Source organism: Dermacentor silvarum, chromosome 1, assembly GCF_013339745.2.
Source record: "Dermacentor silvarum isolate Dsil-2018 chromosome 1, BIME_Dsil_1.4, whole genome shotgun sequence".
Lineage (NCBI taxonomy): Eukaryota > Metazoa > Arthropoda > Arachnida > Ixodida > Ixodidae > Dermacentor > Dermacentor silvarum.
Genome location: NC_051154.1, coordinates 424,536,201 through 424,561,060, shown reverse-complemented (window position 1 = coordinate 424,561,060; position 24,860 = coordinate 424,536,201). Strand labels below are relative to the sequence as shown.

Genomic DNA, 24,860 nt, shown 5'->3' with positions numbered 1-24,860 from the left:
TGTTTACATAGCCCAGAAACTCCAGCCTTCTCAAGAACTATGCTCTGATTACAGTGGCTCTTGGCATTTTGTGCAACAAACCTCTCAGCCATTAAAAAAGAAATTGCAATGTCACTAAAAGCATACGTAACCCTGTATTCGTTTCTTTGTTTGAGCCTCAGGGATGGAACTCCTGGCAATAAAGATGCTGCTACCTTCCCCAGATACAGAACAGAATACATGCACAGCAAACTTGTTGCAGTAGCCCTCAAGAGTAGGTTTCAATGTGGACAGCAGGAGGGGAAAGCAACCACGCGACAGTCCACACCTCAAGTGTCAACCACACATCAGAGTCCAAAATATAGCCGAGCTGAAATTGTATAGATCGAACTAGCTGGCTCTATGGACATGTCCAGTACCCAGATCTCATGTTTTCAGTGCTGCATAATAGGCAAATATTAAGTGCTGTGAACTGCAATGAGTGGCAATCCTACGTGTAAAAATGCCCCAAGTCCAGCAACTACTATTGGCCAATGGATTCCCATTTCCTGCTCTTTACATGCTACGCTTGCAGTTGATCAGACAGCACAAACCTGTTACAAACCAACGCTTCTATTGTGTGCGTGACAAGAATGAAATCAGTCACTGCTTAAGTGTGGCAGGATTTGGCTCATTTCAAAAGGCTTCGAACCTCCCACCTCGTGAAACCAACTCTAACCCACGGAATACAACTGGCAGTGTACAGGCACACGCCACACAAACAAGTGCAAAAATTCTGAAGCTCAACGACAGATAACAAGGTGTTTCGTCCCACACAACACTCCTACAGACTTGTCGAACGTGCACTGCTGCACCCTACACACTCCTCCCCTCCCAATGTAGAGGAAGCTAAAGCTATCGCACCATTCAAACTGCATTCTCACCCAGCGTGATACGGACAGAAATTCTCAAGACTGCTAACCAACAGGCCTGTGCGTCCCCACCAAAAAGGCGGCAGTGGCACACTACGCCGCCTCGGTGTTGCAAGTGGACAACACTTGAGAACAAAAGGCTTTGGTAAGAAATGTAGCTTACAAGACCCACAAGAACAACAGATCTGTACAAGCTATGTGAGGGAGGTAGACATCTCTGTGGTGCTTTTGCTCGAGGAAGCGGGCTTTGCAGACCCAGCACATGAGCAGTGCTGACAGAATTTGGCAGAGGGCACGGACGGCATGGAGGTGCAACTACTGCAACAGAACTGCAGTAGGCAAACCTGGAGCAACCGGATCCCTTTAAAGTTCTATAGCAACACTTGCATCTGTGGCTTAACAAGCGCCACCGATGGCACAAGCACGATTTTGGTGGCCTTCGCTGCTTTAAGGATGCTGTTTCAATGCCATCAGCAACAGTCTGCGCAATCACTTGCACCAAGCAACATGGGCATGGCTACACATTACCAAACACACTGGAAAGGGCGTCACTCCTAGGGTAAAACAAACTCACTGAAGCATATTAACTCTGGTAACATCTGCACTTGCCATGTTTCATGTTGCATTGCCCTTAGATTGGACTACCAGCTAGCCTACAGGTTGGTGCTTACAGTGGCAGTTGTGGGCAGGAGGTTGGACTGAATATCTGAAAACTGGCACTACCATCCAACATCAAAGGGTGCAGAGACTGCAGATTAAATCTGGGGGTACATGTAAAAACACTGTTCCTACGAAGCACAGTTGACTGGCTCCAGATACAATTGGCAGTGTACTTAACAGCTACACCGGGGGCAGTTTACCAGCAGTGCAATCTTTTACAGAGAAGTTAAATGCAGTTATATCTGCAAGGGAGTGATTACTCTTCATTTACTGCTTCACTGAAATAAGCTTGAATCTCCTTGGGTACTACAAGACACCTCAGTATTGGACCCTCAACAAGAATTGGGGGAGGAGGAGTCCTCTGCTGTGACAAAGTCCACAGCACATTAACGAGGCTTTCTAGCAGGTGAACTTGGCACTTTGAACTTTGTGAAAAGCGCTCTTGAGAGGCCTCACAAAGAGCATTTTATCAGGCAGTTCCGAGTGCTCTTTTTCTTCACATAAGCAGAGAACTAGGACTGTGCTTCCAGCCATTGCTTTAGCTAAAATGAAGACAACTGCTGCTGGCATGGAAACTGCTTGCAGCTGCAGGCTCCGATGCTCCAGCTTGAAATTAAACCTGGGAGGCACACGTCGTGCTAATGTAGCATCCCAAGTACAAGCACATCGGAATGAGTGCTTGTACACACACACACACACACACACACACACATATGCTCACACGTAGGATGCAACAATAGTTTATATTAGTCCACCTGACAACTGCAAGCAACAAAGCTGGACATAAGGAAAAGAGGGAAGCCCCAAAGGAATGTCAACGTCAAAAGAACATTTCAACACTACTACTCTCCCGCACAACCTTAAGTGAGAATGAGACTGGGAACGATACAACCCAAACATTAAAACTGCATGCTGCCAACAACAAAGCGCACTTTTGATCGGCAAACACCTGACAGCAAAACAGAGCACCAATGACAAATCAGAGGGAGAAGACATGGGAAGGTAACAGCACCAGTTAAAAAAAAAAAAACAGGGGAATAAAAGCACGATGGAGGCATTGACATGATTGTGAGCAAACGAGAGGAAGGGACAACACACATGCATGCACTGCTTTATTAACCAGCGCCACGGAGTACGAAAACACACTCGGAAGTTCAATTGGGGAACAGGCACTGCCATTTGCACAGAGGTGATCGGGTGGTGGGAGCTGATGCCTCTACCATTCTCAGCACAACATGGCCGTTGCCAAGTGCACGTGCTACCCCACTGTTTGTGCACCGATGTGCTGGCAGTGAAGGAAGAGCAGTGCAATGCTCCATTAGTGGAGACTTCCCTCCCCATGACAAGGTAGAGCAGTCACTGCCACCACAGCTCACAGATGCCAAGTTCTGGAGATCTGGCATTGCCTTTGCAGTGGTCACACGTGCGCAGCGACAGAGGGCGGCATACCCACTGTCCCCTGCGAAGCTGGGCAGACGAAACGGCACTGCTCAGTCAACAGGGATCCCACAGGACTAAGCCTGTCACCACCTCTAGAGTGCAGGTCCCAGTGATGCCCTTCCTTCTAACTGCAGCCGGCAGGTGCAAGTGGCAAGCCAGAGCTGGCAGTGAAAGAAGGCAGCGGTCCCCAATGTGGAAAAGCGGTGCAGAGCTCGAATGACGGGCCGCCCCGGATTAACATGGAAACGATGAGTCCAAGTCATCGCTCGGGGGGTTTCTCACGATGCGCTCGGAGACGGGGGCGGCAGTGGCGCTTGTGCAACGGCCAGTCGCGCTGCTGGCAGAAGAGGCCACAGTAGCGGGCTGCTTGGCAGCGGCCACAGATGCTGAACTCGCGGGGCTCCCGCTCCAGGCTGCTGCAAGGCGGATAGTGGCACTCGTAGTAGCAGCCACCCTCCTCTGAAAAAAAAAATAGAGGCATGGGAGTCAAGAGAAATGTTCAGAAGGAAGAATGAAACTGCGCACAACAGTAACCAAACACCTCTTTTATGGGGGTGCTGGGCTCGAGCTTCATTTTGACCACCTGAGGCTATAATTTCACTGCACGAGCACTTGTGCACATTCCCTCCATTGGAATGCAGATGCTGTGCTCAGAATGTCATGACTGCCAAATCACAATGTCAGGTTAGCACACAAGGTACAAGACGAAAAATGTGCAGACGGTTGGGGGCTCACAGTGATCTCTTGAAACACTGAAGATTTTGCATTTTATTGCGGCAATCCTGTGGGCGCCGCCATGTTTGATCTTGTGGCAACGCATCCATTGCTTGCCTCAGCTACCTCTCTTGCCTCCAGGTTTACAATGACGCCGGTGCGGCTCAGCAAACCTGTTTCGGCAGATATTGCCGACGGTGACTGGGTGGACGATACGCAGTCTTGGCCGCAGCTTCAGAGGACATGCAAGCGCCTCAAGAGCTCATTACACCTTGTGCAAACTGTGCGAGCAGTGCGTAGAGTGCTTGTACTAAAAGCGGGGCTAGAAACTTATTTGTACCTCTCCAAACTTTCTACTTGTTAATTAAATCAGCATCAGTATTTTGCTCTTCGCTCTTCATTTGGCAATCATTTTGGAGCTTGGGTTTCAGATTCAGTAGCATTCTTCAGTGCGGCCACTATCCGATTGTGTATTTTCTGCCTAATTGCTCGGGGGTGTACTCACTTGCAACAATTTGTTCTTGCTGTGCACAAGGCTTACAATGTGGATCTTCAGTACTTGGCAATAGCTTGTAGCAATAACATATCGCTAGTCAATCGCTTACTCCGTGGGCCATCACTGAACATCCAGCTTTGAACATTCATGTGTCGGTGTAGTCGCTGTCACCATGCTTCGGCTCATTGATTCAAGGGTGCGCCCATTCACTTATCCTTGATACGTTGGTGATAGAGGGGGCGTACGTTTACCTGTGAGGTGGGGTGTGTGTGTGTATAGATAATGAGAGAAACTTGCTATGCCAGGAAGTGGCGCTACTCCGTATGTCTGTTTAGCGAGTGATACTCACTCTTGCCGACATTCTGTGGTCAAGTTTTCTTTGGAGGTTAGCGATACAATGCTGGTGGAAGAACGATTTCTTTTTACCCATGAGAAAAGCCGTGCATCACGACGGACCAGCGCAAGTCAGTCAGTCTTTATGTAGCAGCAGACCGTGAACTTGGCCCCAGATTAATTCTATTCCTTAATACAGTAGAACCCCGCTGTTACATTCCCGGGTGCTGCGTTTTCCTGGCTGTTGCGTCGTTTTCGGCCGGTCCTGGCATAGCTCCCATAGGACCCAATGCATTGGTAACCCCGCTGTTGCGTCACGACTGTGGGACTACTCCTGCATCATGCGTTGCTAACTGCCACCCCGAGCAGGGCCGAGCGGCCATGTTAACTTTTCATGTCGCTTAGCTTGGTGACTTAACGATGAGATTGGCCGCCCAAAGTGGCAGGGGCGACATCTATGACATATTTTCAGTTTCTGCCAGCAAAAGCATGGCCTTTGAGATCTGTATTTGCTATCTAAATATGGTGTCTGATGCGTTGGGGCCGTAAAATTGGTTTTGGCGCATAGATGTTCAATATAAAGTCCAAGGGCGATAATGCCATCACCGCACGCCGTTTGTGCAAGTGAAAGTGTGTGAGGGGAGCCAAAAACGGTGGCTAAATATCGCGTGCGCAAGACAGAAAGAAAAGTGGAGAGGCACCAGGGGGAGGGATAGTAGGCGGCGCAGTACGCAGTTGAAGCACCACCAATTACAATTGTGTGCAGTTCACCACTACTCTCATTTCTCAGTTTTCCCTGTTTCCCGGCTCTCAAGTTTATTTTTACGGTCCTGTGAAAAATGTATCGGCAGGGTTCTAGTGTGTGTCAATCTTTGCAGCCAACTACTTCACACACCTTCCATCTACCGTTCCCCATTTTGCAGCATGAATAGAGCACAGTGCTTTAGCAAACACCCAGTTGCATTTCCAACAGCTGATCGTGCAATTGGAGGGCAGAAGCGGTAATGGTTTTGTTTTCGTGCGCTTTTGGCAAGGCTCTAGAGCAAGCTCTCCGCAAGAAGGGCCTATAGGACTGAGCCCGCAACTATTCAAGAAAAACAGGGCAACGCAGACAGCTGAATTGTGAAGTGCATACTAAGATCAAACGAAAGTGTTGACAACAAAAGCATCATGTGTGGCATGTTGGTCTTAGTAATTAGCAAAGAACCAGTCTAGGCATGTCTGTTAAACGAGGGATCCACATGTGGTGCACAGAGCTGGCCATTTTGTGGCAGCAACTGCAAGAAGGTCGACACACAATCCTAGCAATGTGGCCGGAATTGTAATTGTCCCCATCCAGAGTCCAGATGAATCAAGATGGCTGCAACTATGTACTAGCAATGTGGCCGGAATTGTAATTGTCCCCATCCAGAGTCCAGATGAATCAAGATGGCTGCAACTATGTACTAGCAATGTGGCCGGAATTGTAATTGTCCCCATCAAGAGTCCAGATGAATCAAGATGGCTGCAACTATGTACAGCCAATATCGCATTAAACATTGACTAGTACTCCATGTGTACTCATGGCAGAAATCCTTTAACATGCACGAAATCAATGAGTGACTTAATCGACGAAAGCGCACTATGCATGAACATTGGGGGGTCAAAGACTCGCCACTGTCAATCTCGTCGTCACCTCGTAGCACAAAGACGCCGTCTGTTGCGACAACAATTGCCGTGTTGGAGATCTCTTCGCAGAACGAGGCAGCACTATCTGCACTGAACAACTCTTCCATCAAAGCACCACCTGTTTCATCGTCAGTAGCGATGTGCTCTCAGAGCTCGGTAATGCCAGCGGTTTTCGCCCTGGCACACAAAGCCCACCTTTCTGAAGCAGTTATGGTGGAAAAGGGTCCCTAACCTTTTTTCCTGTTGATCAGCATACCACTGGCTCCAGTCTTCATGATCGCTCCCGATTTAGAGAATCGTAAATATAATTGACTGCATGAGCTCACACTTCGAGTCTTGCAAAATCTGCAACTTCGGCTCAAGGGACACAGCTTTGTGCTTTGTCGGTGCCATCTTTTACAAACTGGACAGTTGCTTCGGGGCTGCTTTCATAGCGCATTTACGCGCTCGCTGAGAGAGGGAGACATACCGTAGAAAGGGCAGCACCACCACACCGCTTTGCTTTTCACTATTTTTCGTTTCTCTCCTCTGGGTGCGTATGGAGCAGAGCACGATCGTGGGCAATGCAGACACGAAGCAGCTAGCGCCATCTTGTGGTCCTCCCTGCGGCTTTTGCAGTTGGGGCATGGGCAGGACATGCTGCGCGGTAATGGTGGCAGATACGAACTCGCGTAAGGTAACTTTTTGCCCAGTCTCCGCGTTGTTCGTTTAGGGGAACTTAGCAATGCAAAATGTCAAGCTTAGTCTGCATGGAAAAACGCCATCCAGAAGGCAAAATTTTGATCGTGGTAGATGACATGCAGTCATAACATTGTTTTATATGGGGTTCTTTCTCACAGCCCTAATTGCATAAGTTGATCCTCGTAAGTCGACTCATCAATATAGCCAATATATTGTTATATGTGGTATCATTATAAATGGGCTGCACTGTCTACCAATTATTGGTTATAGTAACGGAATTTTCTTGGCACGTGAATATTGTTAAAAGTTGGTTCGACTGTTCTCTCATAAGGCTCCATGCTTTAATTTGGGTTTAAATGTTTAATTCTGTCTACGAGCTTTCATAATGTAAACCACTTTCTGTAGGCAGTGCTTCTGGGTGTGCACGAAATTAGTTACTGTATATTGGGAGCTTTGGGATCACATACATTAACTCCAGCAGGCAATGCACAGAGAAAACTTTCAGAGCTGCTTACAAAAGTTTATGCAAGAAGCTTTCATCAATATTAGTTCCCACACTCATTAGTTGCCACACAATATATGCCCGCCACTGTTTCTTTCACTAAAAAACTGACAGGTGTCATTTTCTTGTAAATCGGGTGCTACCAGTTATTGGTAGTGTATTGTTCACCAATTTTTCGTGTGTTGGCGCTGCTATACAGTCTCGAAGCCCCTTCAGTAAATGGGTTTCCTGTGTTGCAACTCATACCGAGTGCAACAACTTATTACATTTGGGAAATCAAATGGTGAATCAAATTGCATTTGAAAAATTATTATTGGACTCGCATGTTTGGGTAATTCACACATTTTCCATTAGACACCCCTACATTTCCTAAATACTGCTCTCCAGTGCAACAGCGTGCCAGAAGTGAGTAGAGGTCTGCTAGAGCTTCTGGCAGGCAGTTGGGCAAAAAAGTGCTTCTGTATTATAAATGTTCTGGTTTCCGGTCAGCAATAACTTGACAAGTCACAGCATTACTTACCATCTTCCTCAATCACTTCGCCGTTGGCATTGTAATACTTGGTGACGGCAGCATCTGCAAGCTGAGGAAAAAGAAAAAAAGATTATGGACCCTTGCTACAATGCTCCTCTAGCTCACTAGTGAGCAAGTGCCAGTTGAACAGCAGCATGTGACAATTTTTTTTAAAAGTGCCACAAGCCTTTTTCTGCAAAGTTAGACGCATCCATCATCATTGCAATAGGACGATCCGTGGTGCCCTGTATTTAAAAAAAAAGAAACATCACTAGCTCGTGCCTTGATTACACCATCTTGCTTACTGCCACAATTAACAAGTGAATATATACACCCAGTTTCTTAAATGCTAAAGATTACCGTATTCACTCGTGCAACACCCACGCCCACACACAACTGGAGCACGAACATTTGAAAAAGTTTCATGAAGCGTCATGCACATACCCAGGTGTGTAGCCTCTGAGATCACGCCGGCAAGCCACTTAGATCTCGGAGGCCACACCCGCCTGCAGGTCAATTTCCACAAGCCACTACTACTACTACATGGCACTAGTTTCTGTACTGCCAACGATGGCATCGTCATCATCACTGTTTGCCAGAGGATCACAATCACGCGTCATAGATTCAGCATGCTTCAATGCTATAGGCTCTGCCGAGGTGCATTGTTTAGCAAGTTTAGCGTCATTGTGCGTTCGAGCGCATTAAGAGGGCATCGCTGCAAGATGTGTGCGTGTAGATTTCAAACACACGGTGTGCACTTCGTTTCAAGGTGCACTTCGTGCTTCAAAGTGACTGGAATCTCGAACAGTAATCAACAGCACAAAGGATGACCAGCTTTTGGAGGGCATTGATGATAACACAAGCCTATCAACATTTTTATTTTGATGACTGAACAAAGCATTCATAGTCGGCTGCTAGTATTTGCGTTATTCTGCATAGCAGTCTCAGCACAGTTCGACACTTCAGTGAGTAGCCTGCCTCGTGTAAGCCCTGCACTCTAAAATCTATGAAAAAAGTGCGTGCCTTATACACAGGTAAATGTGTACATTTGGTAATGGTTTGTGATCGCAAGTCCAGGTTCTTCCTCATAGTTTAATTCATCTACCTTATGTATATCAACCTGCCACATGAAATCCAAAGGCACAGTCTGTGCTAGTGCAAACAATGCAGTTTGCCTGTCCAATTTAGGCTGCCTAAGAAGTCACTTTTTTTTGCATTCCTATATCCTGCAACAACTTTCGGCTGCGACAGCACTGTTAGTGAAGATACCGAGACGACACTGCTTTTACAAATGTGCAAGGTCGTGCATACATTGTCTTTGGTGCAAAAGAAGTACCTTTTGTTCTGAATCCATTGAATATGCAGAATCTGCATTTTTTTTTTTTGGGGGGGGGGGGGGGGGCTACAAGTTCCTGTTGCCAAGTTGAATTGAATTCTGGGGTTTTACGTGCCGAAACCACGATTTGATTATGAGGCACGCAACGTTGCAAAGTACCAGCCAATTTGTGGTAAACATAACTGGCATGTGCAAATATTCTACATAACAAGACGGCCTGACGCAAACACCGACAGCGTGTATGCGCTGTCAGTTTATGTTTATGTCACTTATATGACTACTCAGATGTTTACTGGCATGCCAAATGGCATGAATGTAATCAGAGTGAACCATGAAAAATTTCCAGTTTCACAAGTAATAGCATTGAATCAGTTTTTCTTCTCGAACCAGTTCCCGAATATTATGACAGAATGTGATCATTTATAATTTTGCATTCCAGAACACAATACTGGAAGTTTCTTTTTAACTACAGTCAAACCTCGTTAATACGTACCTTAATTGCGGTTTAAACGTAGTCGCGAAGATTCCCCCACCCAGCCCCCATTGAACCCCATGTATTGGCTGACCGCTTAAGCCCTAGTCGCTCATTGCCCACCAAACGGTTCGGGCGTACTATTTTTCTTGTTCTACTCGCACAGGCACAAAATCGGCAAAATCTCGTGCTCAGACATTCCATTCTCGAGTTGCGACGCCCGGACGACAGTCGCCAGCGATAGTGAACTTAAAACATGGCCACCAAGACGTATTTCCTGCTCGTACAGCTGTTGCCGATTGCAGCGCACAAAAGCATGGCCTTCGAGATAAGTTCCCGGTAATGCGGAGAAACTGCCGGTAGTGGGTGCAAATTCGCTGTCACCGTCGGAGTAGTAACCGTGCAGAAGCACATTTTATTGCGAAGCGCATTTGTACCCTGTGGACGTCGCTTTGAGGTTCCGTGTAAAGTCCAAACATGGCAACATCGTCGCCGTGTGCCGTACGCTTTATGTGCAAGTGAAAGCTTGCGTGGGTCAGCCGAATCAATAGGCTCACGCGTGCGAGGGAGGGAGACAAGAGAGGGAGGGGTTTACTTCGGCGGCGGCTGAGTGGGCGCCATATCTTGAAAACGACCTGCATCGTGGACGAAGTGCACACCCGTGCAGGCCTCATCGAGCAAGTGCCTCCGCGGTCATCGAGCGACATCTGTTCATGTTTACCTGTGCATGCACGACACAGTGCTTGTTAATTTAGTAAGCGGGCTCTCATGGACAAATGGCTCGCGGCCTTATCGAGTTCGAAGATGCAGTCTTCGTGGCACGTACACCACGGCGGCAAGTGAAGATCAGTGATTTTTTGCTGCCTACCCGCAAATAAAGCCTGCCCGAGTGCGTGTGCGAGAGCATCGTGACGTAGTTCTTTTCTGGCTGGTAAGTAGCCGCTAAACTGGCATTGGCAGTTAATTCGTACATTGTTTATTGCGTACCTAAACGTCGTTCCCGGCCGACTATGTATAAACAAGGTTTGACTATACAGCAAACAAGGTTTGTCAAACAAGGTTTGACAGCCGCTATAGAGACAGGCTATGCTATACAGACAGGGTTTTTGAGTATCACCTGTCAGATAACCTTACTAGTCCTTGAACTGAATTACTCAGAGGGAGACATTACTTGCTCAATAAATCAAAATGTATAATCGACTAATTACCAAACTTTGCTAATTAACTTTTCAATTGATTACTTCACGGTGCATACTGAAATTTGCGAATGGTGGCCGGCAAGTTCACAAGGCGTATCATACCACTTGGAACGAATTCTCAGGACGACACCAGTTTCGAGATATTCCCAAACTGGGTGACGAACTACATTGGCAGTCCAGTTGCCTTAGTGGTTCAATGCATGAAAACGCTTTGTGAAGTGGAACAACTGTGCATTTTTACATGAACTTTGATGGCGCATATCTAGAAACCAATGGCATGCTCAGAATTCATTCCTAGTCGATATGCCTTCAAACTCACTGATTGCAATTCACAAGATGTGCTGTAAAGCGATTGGTAAAAAACATAATTAGTGACAGTTTGTTAGTTGATTACACATTGATTTTTCGTGTAAGTAATGTCTGCCTGTTCTAGTAATCCAGGTCAAGGATTAGAATTGTGCTATCTGCCACAGGCGATTTTTGAATGGATGAATGGAATGACTTCAACAAATTCTGTTTACCACATTCCTAATGCCAGTTCTTATTCGGCACTTCACACCAGGGGTCGTATCCCCTAAAACCATTCCAATCTCCGGACGTAAAATTTACGCAACCACAGATGCAAGCATCGGGTGGCGACCCACAGCGTAGTTCGATTGCCCAATCACTTTCAAAGTGAATACCACTGTCTACCTTTACAGGTTATTATCCAATTAGCTGAAAAGAGGCAAGGAGTGCAAAAGTGGAGAGCGTTTCGGTTGAGCCGAGCTAGCGCAATGAAAGAAGATAACTGGGCGAGGAGAGTGGTGCCGGCATCTGCAATTGGTCCACTTTCCCTGGCTTAGCTTGCGCTGGCTGGTCGAAAATCACAACGGCGTGCAATGGGGAGTTATAGAGGCTCTAGAACACTTTTCTAACTAATACCATGTTTGAAAGGAGATTGTAAATTCTATGCTGCATGCAGTGCAGTAATATTTGGGTTGCATGTTCACAGCAACCTGCATGACAGATTAGCAACATTTTCTTACTACGTTCAAAAATGTTTCAGGGCCCCTTTAGGAATGCCACTAAAACGGGTCCTCTGCAAAGAAGAGTTGGCAGACGTGCCCTCAATTGTAAAGCGCACCCGTTTCCCGTGACAAAAAAAAAAAGTCCTTTACAGTACCGCGCACCTCATGCTTTCAAACAGAAATATACAACTTTCTCTCATTTGGAAAAACAGATTTCCTCCCAATGCACTGAATTTGCAATAAATAAAAAAGTCGCAGTTCCGGCCAAAAGGCGCAGCATTGAATGCGGCCGTATAAACTTGCAAACATTCGCTTACTAAATAAATTAACGAATATGGTGTCACGCGTGCACAAGCAAACGAACACATCTCGCTCGTTCACCGCGGAAACGAACTGTCAAAACGCTGGAGTGACAAGGGCGGCGAGCGAATTGACCTTCGTGCTATCATGCCTCTTGCTTCAACGCGGCGAAAACACTGCGCGTGGCGGACTTTCCCCGTTGCAGATTGCTTTCAAGATAGGGCCAAGGCGATCGTATCGCTGAAGTGGATCGTTGCAGATTACGTCCTGCTTCGGTCCACTGAAACCGTTCCGCTTTGCTGGCGAAAATCCTCCCTTTCTTTTTGCGCCAGTCTCGCACGCAAGTTTTGGATTCTCTGAACGCCCGTGATGCGGCCTGATTTCCGACCGTCTCCGCACACATGATCACTTTCCTTGCGGCATCATGATGAACTCGGTACTTCATAGAGCAGACGCAGAGAATGTGAAGACAGACAGTAGACTATTGCTTAAGCACGTATACTGCAGCACATGGAGGAAGCTACGGTAGCTAGGCTTGACGCGCATGCGAGGCGGCCATTTTGAAATGCGGACGGCTAATGGCAACAAAGATTTAGGGTCGTACTCGATTCTAACGCACACACAATTTTTGGACCTGTTTTATTGAAAAAAAAAAAGTGTGCGTTAGATTCGAGTAAATACGGTACGTGCCAGAAGGGCTCGACAACGCTATACTGCCACATAAATATTTTTATTATACGCAAAGAAATCCATTCTTCATGACAGCTCCGAGTAGCCAGTGCCAGAGCAATTGGAAGGCAGCCATCTTCTATTCCGTTTAAAACGGGGGCACTAAACGGCTATTCTGAAACTTTTGTTTGGCATACTAATGCATTTTTAGGGTGTACACATCCCTGAAGTGGGGAATTCGTGTGGTATTATGACATCGCGTGACAGACAGGTTAAGTGGGCGCATCCCGACTTTTTTTTATATCAATAGCAGAGGGCTACCGTATTTAAGCCTGACCCTCATGGAGCGAACTTCCCCGACGATGTTCGCGCGTCAAAAAGTGTAGCGAGACGCGCCGCCGTGTTTTCGCCTCACCGCCCCTCATGCGACGATCCAGCGGCGAACGCCGCCGAGCCGCTATCAATGTGGCCAGCCGTGAAGCCGGATATTACTGTTTTTTAAATGTAACCCACAGTAAGATTTAGCATGTTGCGACACTTAATAACGTCATAACTTAATGTTTTATAATTTTTCTTGAGTTATTTCTTCTACAACATACGCGGTTCCATTACGCTTTGAATTTCGCATACATAGGGCAACCAAGTAATTCTATGTGTGTGTGCGTCAGGAAAGTGCCAGAGGCCGCGCAATGGAAGCCAGGAGCGCGTTGTATTTTTACTTCCCATGTCCGCCGATCTGCAGCGAAGCAGACAAGCAGTACAAGCTATCTACCATAGCCTCCGAAAGCTTCCAATCTCAGAGGCCATATGCCGTCGTCGCGCCTATCTCCCAACTTTACCGACAGGTGGCGCTCGCATCTCAATGAAAATTTCTCTCGCTAGGCTTAGGCGCGTTCGAAACGAGAAGCGATCTCGAAAATTCCTCAAGATTAGCCATAACACTCTCGTCGAAGCGACATGAGACTAAGCAAAAGCCGTTTGCGCAGTCAGTTGCTACGAACGAAGTGAATTCTACAAGAACAACGCCAAATTCAGTTCGAAGCGGGCGACCGGGACTGCCGCCATGTTTTACATAAGCTCAATCCCATGATGCAACGGCCGGAAGTGCTGCCTCCTGATTGGATCGGGCTTGTCGCCGCGTGCTGGACGCTTCCGGCGGCGGGCGAAAATATCTATCCCCCCCAAATCGGTGGCGCGTGTCGCGATTTTTGACGCCGACCGAAGAGCGGCCGCCGTCGGACGAAGTTCGCCGCTTGGACGTCGGAAATTCGTTCTATGAGGGTCGGGCTTCACACGATTGTAAGTCGACTCGAATTTAGGTCGACCCCCCCAAAATTGCATGTGTCAAAAAAAAAAAAAAAAAAAAAAAAAAATAGGGGGGGGGGGGGGGAGAAAAACCACGCGAGTGCCTTTCACACAAGGGAAATTTATTGGTGGGGCTAAGACTACTCATCGTCACTAGAGTTGACCTCACTGGTACTGCTGCCGTCATAGCTGCTGCGGTCCCACAGCACGTCGTCATCAAAAGTGAGTCCACACTTCGCGAACGACCGCACCACGACAACGCGCGGTACAGCCCCCCGACACAGAAGCCAGAGAGGCCAAATTTTCTCGTGCTGAAGCCGTCACTGCCGCACCACACGTTCACTGACTGCAGACTTGCGTCCCGCTGCGCAGTTGTTAGTTTCCTCAACATGGAGGATAGCAGCCCGTTTGAACGCTGCTGAGAACGAGCGCCGAAAGTTCTTGGCACTCATGACAGGCGCGACGATTCAGCACAACAGCTAAAGTGACAGATGCGTGCGGCCGTCGAAAACAATCTCAAAGAAAAGCTCTTTCGCCAACTACTAATACCCCCCTAACGGCGGCTCTTCCACCAGCTACCAATACCCCCCAAACAGCGGCTCTTCCGCCATCTACCAATACCCCCTAAACGGCGGCTCTTCCATGATCGATGCACTCACAAGAGCCGTGCGCTCGTGGTGCGCGCAATCAAAATGTATGCAATACAGTACATTATTACGCTACGCTGCTACCGTAACCATAAAAACGTAGGTGCAAAGTTGTAACCACGCCGTAGCACCCCGATTTCTCGTTTCTGTTGCCGTTACTAGCGGTAAACGGTTCGGTTTCGATTCTAAGTTGACCCCCCAACATTGGATTGCCAAATTTGAAAAAATGGGTCGACCTACAATCGTGTAAATACGGTAATAGGGAAAATGGAATAGAATGAGTTAGGAATAGCTTTATGTTATACAGTTAAACCTGGATATAACGAAATTAACAAATTCCCGAAAAACTTCATTATAAAAAGGATTTCGTTATACGCAGGTTCGGCACGAAAACTTGCCGTATTTACTCGATTCTAACGCGCACCCGTTTTCGTCGAAGCACTCATCCTTGGAATGTCACACCAGGTACTGGATGCGTGGACGCGTGTTGTTTCGCACAAGTGCGAGGCATCGGAAACGAAGAGCGAGCATCACGATGGCGTCGTAGCATTGTATAGTGTTACAGTAGAACCCCGCTGTTATGTTCCCGGGTGCTGCGTTTTTCTGGCTGTTACGTCGTTTTAGGCTGGTCCCGGCACAGCTCCCATAGAACCCAATGCATTGGTAACCCCGCTGTTGCGTCGCAACTGTGGGATCGTTCCTGCATCATACATTGCGAACTGCCACCCCGCGCCGGCCCGAGCGGCCATTTTGACTTTTCATGTCGCTTGGCTTGGTGGCTTGACGATGACATTGGACGCCCAAAGTGCCAGGGGCGACAACTATGACGTATTTTGAGTTTCTGCCAGCAAAAGTATAGCCCTTGAGATCCGTATTTGCTATCTAAAGATGGTGTCTATGATGCGTTGTGGCCCTAAAATTGGTTTTGGCTCATAGATGTTCCGTATAAAGTCCAAGGGCGATAACGCAGTCGCCGTGCGCCGTATGCTATATTTGCGAATGAAAACAAGCGAGGGGAGCCGACGACAGCTCTAAATCTTGCGCGCGCAAGAAAAGCAGGGAGGAAGCGCGGCTTCTGTTGTGCTCGAGGCACCGGCGAGGGAGCGAGGGGGAAGGGATAGCGGGCGGCATTGTACTGTACTTCAGCATCAACTGTGTACTGCGCGGCGAGTCGCGCGGGCCGTATCTTGAAAGCGATCTGCGTTGGGGCAGAGTCTAGGCAGTGTAGGTGCGTCGGTGGCTTGTAGCTTTGTGCGTGCTGTGTGTTCTCAGCGCTCAGTTTGCATTGAAGCGATAGACAACAGCCACAAAGGTCACTTCGCTCACTTCTGCAGCGGCGCTTCCACACACCGCCAGCATTTGACAGCGCGTATCCGCGCTCATCGAGTGTGATGTGTCACAGCGTCTGCCAGTGTGTTTGCAACATCAACTGGAAAAGGAGAGTGCCGGCTTGGTGGGCTAGGCCAGCTGCAGCAAGCGGCAGGATCAGGTTTGAATGAAGGGAGGGGGAAAGGTCACGTCCGCAGCGGCAAGATCGCCAGGTCGAGGGATGCAGGTCTGCCTCGTACACGCCTGCACGCATGCACCCGTGCGCTCGCTTGGCACTCCGTCGCGGCGGAGAAGGTGCTTCCGGTTGCTGCTTGCGCAAGAATGACAAAATTTTGGGCGAAATCTCTAGGTTGTCGGCGGAGAAAATTCATTATTTCGAGGGGATCTCCCGCTGCCACTTCGTTACGTAGAGGTCTCAAATACATGTGCTTCTATGGAGTAACGGCTGGGAATAGAAAAACTTTGTTATATGAAGGTTCGTTATAAGCAGGTTTAACTGTAGTGCCCCAGCCATGCTTATCTACTTATTGTAATGTGGTTTGCGTTTTTCATTTTCTACTGCGACAAGCGCTGCAGCGCACAAGCTCTCCAGCATCTACCAAGATAACTACCATGTTTCAGGTAATAAGTGTTGCATGGAAACTACATGAAACAAGTCTACCAGTGCAACCCTGTGACAACAGGGAGCAACCAAAGCCACAGGCAGGTGACGCACCTCTTCGACCAGGTGCTCCGGTGGTAGTTGCTGGATGGCAGCCCAGTAGAGGGACTGCTCGCGCTGCTTGTTGGGCTGGGACTCTGCTGCCAGCGACGAGGAGGGGGCAGCTGGCATGTGTATGTCGGCCACATGGGGTGCAGAGGGCAGGCATATCCGCTCCAGTGCCAGGTTTTCCAGCCGGTTGTCCATGGTGACCCCGTTCAGGTGTGCCACCCGGAACCCAGGAGCCACTCCGCCAAAGTGCCGCTCCCTGCACACACCACCAGAAAGTTGCCTCGTTCCTCATCGAAGCCATGCCAGCCACAATGCCACACTTGTAGAGAGTGAAAGACGCAAAAGAAGCAGAGACTGCACAGGTGGCAGCACTGGCGTGCAATGAAGGAATTTGAGGGTGAATATAATGCACACAATGATAACGTACGTGGCTTCACATCAGCTAATATATGAGGCATATTAAAAAATAGATCTATGAGCAATATCATTTTTCCCTTAAAAGGAAGCATATATCATTTTCATACATGAACAATATTAATATACTATATCTTGACCACTTGCACACACAAGTCTGATGGCATTCACTGGTTTTCGACACCTGCACTTATTCTTACACTTTATGAAAGGGTGAAACTTCGGGGAGAAATAAGTTTTAATCCCGATTTTCATAAAGCTTCAGGATGCAAAAATTGGGTTTTTGCAAAAATCAAGTTTTGGCCGAAAACAAAGGACCCAACTTTTGCAATGGCTTATGTTTTAATTTTATACCTTATATGGACTATTTCATTAAGCGTTGAGTGCTGCTATTTTCCACGTGTGCTATCAGTTCATATCAAAAGAAAGCACAAGTTATGAAGCTGAAAAAGTGCACCGGGCATAAAAATCTTAAATACACCGTCGCCAGCATGAGCAGCCTATTTTACGTACACTGTGGGATGAAGGCTTCTCCTAAAGATATCCAATTACCCTTGTCTTGCGTAAGCCAACATGTACACCAACTAACCCTCTTCCATCCTCGACTTCAACTGCTTCCCTTTAATATGCATCCACTGAATGCGTTAGGGCAGGACAATACTGGAAGGTATATTTGAACAGCAGCACTAGCTATGACAAACTAAAATTAAAACTTAATAACATTTTGAGGTTTTATGTGCCAAAGCCACGAGCCGATTTTGAGGCAGGCTGTAATGGAGGGCTTCGGATTAATTTTGACCACCTGAGGTTCTTTAACATGTACCCAATGCACGGTACACAAGCATTCTTGCATTCTGACCACATCGTGATATGGCCACTGTTTCTGGGATCGAAGCTGCAATCTCAAGCTCAGCAGCTCAATGCCATAGCCACTGAGGGGTGACGACATCATGTGATGCAGTGATTAACTATATCATGCATTAGAATCCTCAGTTTTTATAATGAGAAAACTGGCCCAGCCAAGGCAAGGCAGCAAAGTAGAGAGACCAACACAGATAAAGTGCTCTTTCTGTCTTCATCTCTTGACTTTGCCCACTGTCATCCGTTGTTTGCATCAGTTTCCTCATCATAAATCACGCAACAACTAGTCTAGCAAAAATAGCTTCTGCGTATGGCTCTATAGCACGACTCAGATTTCCAAGATACTAAAATACCTGTGCATTAACTATGCAGCTACTGAATCGCCTATGCAGTGTTTGCACCACTGGAAAGCAGCTAGTTGTGGCAATGAGAGTGCTGCATGCTTTGGCTGACTACAGCATCGCATGGTCTCACCAGCAATGATGTCGGTGACTGCCGTTTCGTATACAAGCTTTCACTACTCTAGCGCTCCAAGTTTGTTGGTGCAGAATATCTTGCCAATCAGCATGTGGTCAGTTTGGAATTCATTACATTTATCCTTACAAGTTGTGTTCGGGTCTCAGGAGAATATATCGAATTACCTATGTAGTATCAAACTTTTTTTTGTGATCCCCTTCAGATTCCGTTGAGACTGTATATCTTAATTAAAACGAGCCCGTATCAGCTGTGAGGTAATGAGCCAAAATATACACCAATCCAATCTCTGCTAGTGACACAAGCTCATCAATTAGTGACACACTAAGGTCAGCTTGCAAAACTGACATCTGTACGCAACACACAACTTTCAACTTTGCGCTGGAAATTGCTGGCAACATCCAGGAACAGCAACGATTCAATCTTGCTTTTTTAAAAACAATGGCCTCGGGGAACAACATTTCGATTGGAAATTATATGGCAATAGCATGTGTGTGGCTAGCAGACAAAATCTGTGATGGGTGCCACCTTAGTGCGTCCCTAAATTGATGAGCTTGTGTCACTAGCAGAAATTGGATTGGTGTGTATTTTGGTTCGTTACCTCACAGCGGATGCTGACTTGGATTAATTATATAGTATAGTATATGTAGTCGAACCCGGATTTATAGAATCTAAAGGGGATCACAAAAAAGTTCGATATTAGGTAATTCTATAAATAGAATAAATTATGCAAAAATTTTAGAGTTTTTTACTGCTGTTCGTTATACACAATAGTTTGTTATATGTGGGTTCGATATACCCGGGTTTGACTGTACTCTTTTTTAAGGCCCACACCCCCAATATGGAGTGTGAAAAGTTGGAAAAAAAGTTTCACTAAGCGTCATGTGCATGCTCGCGTTCTGGTTAATTCCCGTGAGCCGCTGAAAGGTGGCACTAGTTCACACCCAGAAAATTTGTTGGCGACTGTAAATGTGTTCATAGATGGCTGTCAGTGCTTGAATTAATTTTAATAGCAGTCTGAGCGCATTTGAGGCTTCGGTGAGTAGCCAGCAAAAATTCAGAAAAAAAAAGGAAAAGCCAGCAAACACCGGCCGCAAGCAGCAAAAATTCTGAAAAAAAAAGTGTGGGCCTTACACGAGTAAATACGATAGAAAGTAAGCAAAAATAAAGTTGGTGGTTTACGACGTGTGCGCCAGCAATTCACAACTTCAGGCAATCCGCAAGTCGGACGTCTATTTTTTTGGCTTGATCCTAGTGCCTGTGCACACAACCACACACCACCATCTTTATTTTCGTTGCATTCAGCAGATCTGCGAGTATCCCTCAAGTTCCAAAATCGGGCACAAGTGTAGCAGCACACAACTGAAGAACTTGCACAAGTGCCTACAAATGCATGTGGTTTGCGAAAGAGAAACAGCAAAGCAGGAAAGAACAGAGGAAAAAGTTTTCACCAAAGCAGCTGGTGCAGGTACTGCCCAGTGCTCTTTCCCTGGTTCATCTCGTATGCGTAGGCAAATATCTGGGCCCCATTGCCATCCTTGTCCACCTCCACACGAGCCTAGAAAAAAAAAAAAAAACGCAGAGAGATGAGCAGTTGGTCAGCACGGCGATGTCGTACTGAGCTTCGCACCTGAAAGTTCCCAGGACATTGACCAGTTGCCACGCAGACAACATGTGCTCAAGTTGTTAGTACGGACTAATTGCGCTGGGACATTGTCCTTGTAGTAAAGCAAACATGAAACATAGATGGCAGACCTCAAGCCACTGATACCCACACAGATCCACATCAAATGCACAGGCCATAGACATTTCTTTACCAGAAAGCATGGCTGACACAGGTGTGCTAGCGATACAGTGGTCACTGCCATCCATGCAACCGCTTACAAATTCCTTTTAGCCTTAGATATAAAGTCAGTCCAACAATGGAAAGTTGGGCTCATTGGCGATTCATAATTAGACATACAGCACAGAAGCACAAAATGAATAGCAGCAGATACACATAGCATTGACTTACAAATCTTATCGGAAAAGGCAAGCAGCATGTATACATTCATCATCACTGACATGTCCAAACCACGGTGCACACACAGAAACAAGGCATGCCAAACTATACAAGTTTAGCTGTTCTGTGATGTTTTACAGACACACATGCATTTAGCTCATGCCCTGTACACTGTAACTCTTCGTGGTGTAGTGCACCATGGTTGTGAAAGGACAGTAATTATGAATAGATATGCTGCGCATCTTTTCCAATACAATTTGTTTGTTGATGTCGGTGCTGTGAGCGTCTGCTCCTATCAGTCTCCTACTGTGTTGTATAGGTTGGCCCACTGTTAGCGTGAACGAGCGCATGGATCAAGCTCAATGTAGCGTCAGGCAAAGAAAGCAGTGAAAAAGTGCATGCACACAACGCCACAAAGGCGGCACTTTGCCATGTGTACCGTATCACCACTTCGCTTCACATCATGTGCATGGGGAAACGAATCATTTCGTGTACGGCCACCCGTGAGACAGAAATAACATATAGTCTGGTACAAGTTAAGAAGGCAGGAGAGGCCCCGCCAAGATGACCGAAGTGTAGTAGCCAATTGCCTCCCCTATTAATGAAATAGTCCCGATGACGCGACTCGGCCCAGCTTGAAGTGCGGGCTGCCATGTTCTCCGTCGACGGGGCCACCGGCCGTCAGGCTCATGACGTCAGTCTAGAGTGCGTGCCCATTGGCGGAGGCTCGTGTGCATCCGCCATTGAGGGGCAAGTGTCGCTGCCTTCTAAAGTTGTACCCGACTATAGGTACACTCACTTCTACTACAGTGGGAAAAGGAACAGTTTAGTCGTGCTTTCTTAAAAGTGACTTTTTGCTGCTGGTATGGCATTTCAGGCATGCTCCAGCAAGTCGTTGCTTTTTTTTTTTTTAACCCGAAGTGGTTGCTTAGTGGCTATGCACGAGGCTGCTATGCACGAGGTCGCGGGATCAAATCCTGGCCACGGCGGCTGCATTTCGATGGGGGCAAAATGCAAAAAGACCCATGTACTTAGATTTAGATGCACGTTAAAGAACCCCAGGTGGTACAAATTATTCTGGAGTCCCATCCCCCCACCACTACGACACACCTCATAATTAGATTGTGGTTTTGGCACTTTTATTGAAATTTACCAATTTACTGGTAAGGGTCTGATAAATACAGCCAAACAAATTATTTTGCTGAAATGTACGGCCGGCTTTAGAATTAGATACCAGGTACCAGAAAACAATGACCTTTTGGCCTGGGCACACTTCAACATCAAACAGCCACATTCAAATTTTCTTCAGCATGAAAGCACCTGTCCATATACCGGTGCCTCTGCCTTTCAGAACTTCAGCCTTTCAGTATCTACCGACCTGCCAGCCACACATGAAGATAGATGCGATGGTATATTTTTTCCCCTAGTATGCTTGGCCAACTTGGGACCATAAGAGCAAGCTGTTTGTAGTAAAAGAAATTAACTGGCTGAAAGTTTGCTCATTCCATTATAAAGGCTGCTGCAGCAATTAGAGCCCCCGACCCCCAAGGGCAATATTCTTTTTTCTTGGGTTTTATGTGCCAAAACCAGTTTGATCATGAGGCACACCGTAGTGGAGGGCTCCGGATTAATTTTGACCACCCGGCGTTTTTGCATCTCGCCCCTATCAAAATGCCGGCCGCAACCAACGGGATTCGATCCCGCACCCTTGTGCTCAGCAGCGCAATGCCTTAGCTAACTGAGCCACCGCCAAGGACAATATTAAACATTTGAGTAGGTAAATTAGCAAAACGAACTGAGCAAGTTGGTAAGCATTCCAGCCGAAAATTTAGTGCAGAAAAAGACGAACACATAAGGAACAGACAATACAAGTGAGACATGATAGGAACACTATATCGCTTACACTACATTCATACTTTGCGTTCTCGTTTACTGCACTGAAATTGCAAGTGGGCTTTGGTATTACTGTAGAAAGCTACTATTTTCAATTAAACGTTACGGGCTCTCAGCACAAGAAGCTGCAACGCACTGTCATGCCTTGGAAATTACAACAGAAAATAATGACTCGGATGAGAAGCAAGATGGGTGCGCAATGAGCATTATAATTTCCAAGCCACAATTCAGTTTAGCTAGCTCAACTTTCCATTTTGTTGCAACAAACAGTTTCACCGTCCCCGACGACCTTACTGGAACAAAAATTATGTAGATCCCACACAGCATCAGAATCAATGTTATGCGAAGCATTTTGTGGGTAGTTGGCTATCTAGCCTTGCTTAGAGTCGTGCAAAGTGTTACTAGAAGGCACATGTCTGTGACAGGGGGTGAATACTGCGTGTGTGACGACGACAATGTGTTGTCTGCCATTGTATGTGCCACAATTGCCCCCAGCCCCGTAGTAATCCCACAGTGTTAGAGATTGCGTGTGCACTAGATGACAAGAATCACAACATCCATAATATATTACCGAGATACTAAAATTTTCCTTTTCCCGAGATGTAATCGTGACACGACTAACACGCACAATAAAGACCATACAGAACACAGCAACAGGTGTTGCCCAAGCTGTCTCTCCGAGGCTTACCTCAAAAGAGTACTCGTGGACCAGTGTGATGTCCCGCTCATCCAGCAGAGTATACTTAATCTGTGAAATAACACGAAGTGAACACAATTGGTGAGGGCACAACAGATGTCGCAGAGCAAATGCTGTAGCCGCAGTGACGCACGTTGCTGACAAGATGTCAAGGGCACAACAAATGCACCTGGCAGAGAGAGACAGACACGTTACACTAAGCACCGAAATAACCAAGCAAAAACGAGCATGGAAACACAGCCAAAGAATGATTGCACCTTTCACATCTTGACAGCCAGGTGGCCAGACTAATAAACAACTGCCAAGTTCTTAAACAATTTTGCACGGATGACGCACATAGCCAAGCTACTCTGTGATAAGTTCAAGACCTTTCAACAGGAGTTCCAGGAATACGTCAGTTGTGGCCAACTTTAATGACATTGTCAAGCCATTTAGGAAGGTCCAACAGATATAACTGACCACACCATATGTTTTAACAGTCACTCTTAAATTAGTGCGAGAGATAATGTAAAAAGGTTAAAATAGCACTTAACGTCCCGTCAGCTTGGCTGTGAGCGGCGCCCAACACTCCCAGGGCTTACCCTGCACGCAAATACCCAAGTGACCAGAGAGATGGCAATGCAGCATGTGAATTTAGTAAAGCACCACACATGTAATGTAGGGAATGCGAGTTCTGTCCCCAAGGGCAGCAAGTTATGTTTTCGCGCACTTTCATATCCCCTTGTCCTTATTTCTACATTTCAATCAAACAGCACAATTAACTTCCCCTAAACTTTCCCTGGCTTCCATTGTCCGTCACTTCGTATAATTGTGACTAACAAAAAATCAAGCCCCTTGGATCTCCTTATTCTTGGCGCTCATTTATATTTTTTGCCGACATTCATTAGGGTCTACATCAGAAACAGCTAAGACGACTTAATAGTATAAATTATTTTAAGTAAAAATTATGTAAACCAAATTTTAGCTAGAGCTACTAATAAGCATTAGTCATTTAGTTGAGTGCAACTTCAAACTTGAGGCCAGCCACTACTCAAGGCAAGTGAAGTATTCAAGAAACATACTTTCTTTTTTGTAAACGTAAGACCTTGCAGATTTGCTTTTTTGTCATAGCCAACATCCATATGCCAAAAAAGGAATGTTTAAAGGGTCCCTGAACAGTTTTTGTCGTACACCTACACACGAGGGTATTCTCAATAAATGCTTTCTCACAAGAATTTTGTGTCAGAGTGCTATAACACAGGTACAAGTGGTTAAAACATTACCCTCCCCTCAAACTGCGGCGTTTCCCTTCAACTTTTACACCATGTGGCCATCGCTATGCCTCGCCTCCTTCATGTGGCGATGCAAGTGATGACTTCTCGTTGATTTGAACTGAGTATGTTCCCGTGTCTTTCCTACATTTTGATTAAGCCTGGGCTACACGGAGCGAAAAATAAAGGCAAATTTCGCGTGGCGGATCGAGATGCGGCGGCAGTACGCACAATGTTCGCTGGCTTGCGCTACATGAAGAGAGAAAACACAGATGCCGCTGCAGAAGTTCACTACACTGCTGCGTACGTATGTGCAGTGTACAAACTATAAAGTACCTGTTTCCAGTATTATTTCTGTTTGATACTTGCCTGATAACATGTAAATATCTCATAAT

General features: G+C 46.6%; 1 protein-coding gene across 1 annotated transcript in view; it reads right to left on the bottom strand.

Moving 5' to 3' along the window:
• Positions 1-2,256: 2,256 nt before the first annotated feature.
• The window catches only part of LOC119437649 (zinc finger MYND domain-containing protein 19-like), a 31,255-nt gene continuing 8,651 nt past the window's right edge, over positions 2,257-24,860 (bottom strand). The window contains exons 2-6 of the mRNA XM_037704646.2: positions 23,207-23,266; positions 20,075-20,181; positions 16,878-17,130; positions 7,905-7,965; positions 2,257-3,449 (exon numbers count right to left, since the gene is read on the bottom strand). Of these exons, the coding sequence (XP_037560574.1) occupies positions 3,250-3,449; positions 7,905-7,965; positions 16,878-17,130; positions 20,075-20,181; positions 23,207-23,266 (681 nt within the window). The 3' untranslated portion in view covers positions 2,257-3,249. The remainder of the gene's footprint in view (positions 3,450-7,904; positions 7,966-16,877; positions 17,131-20,074; positions 20,182-23,206; positions 23,267-24,860) is intronic.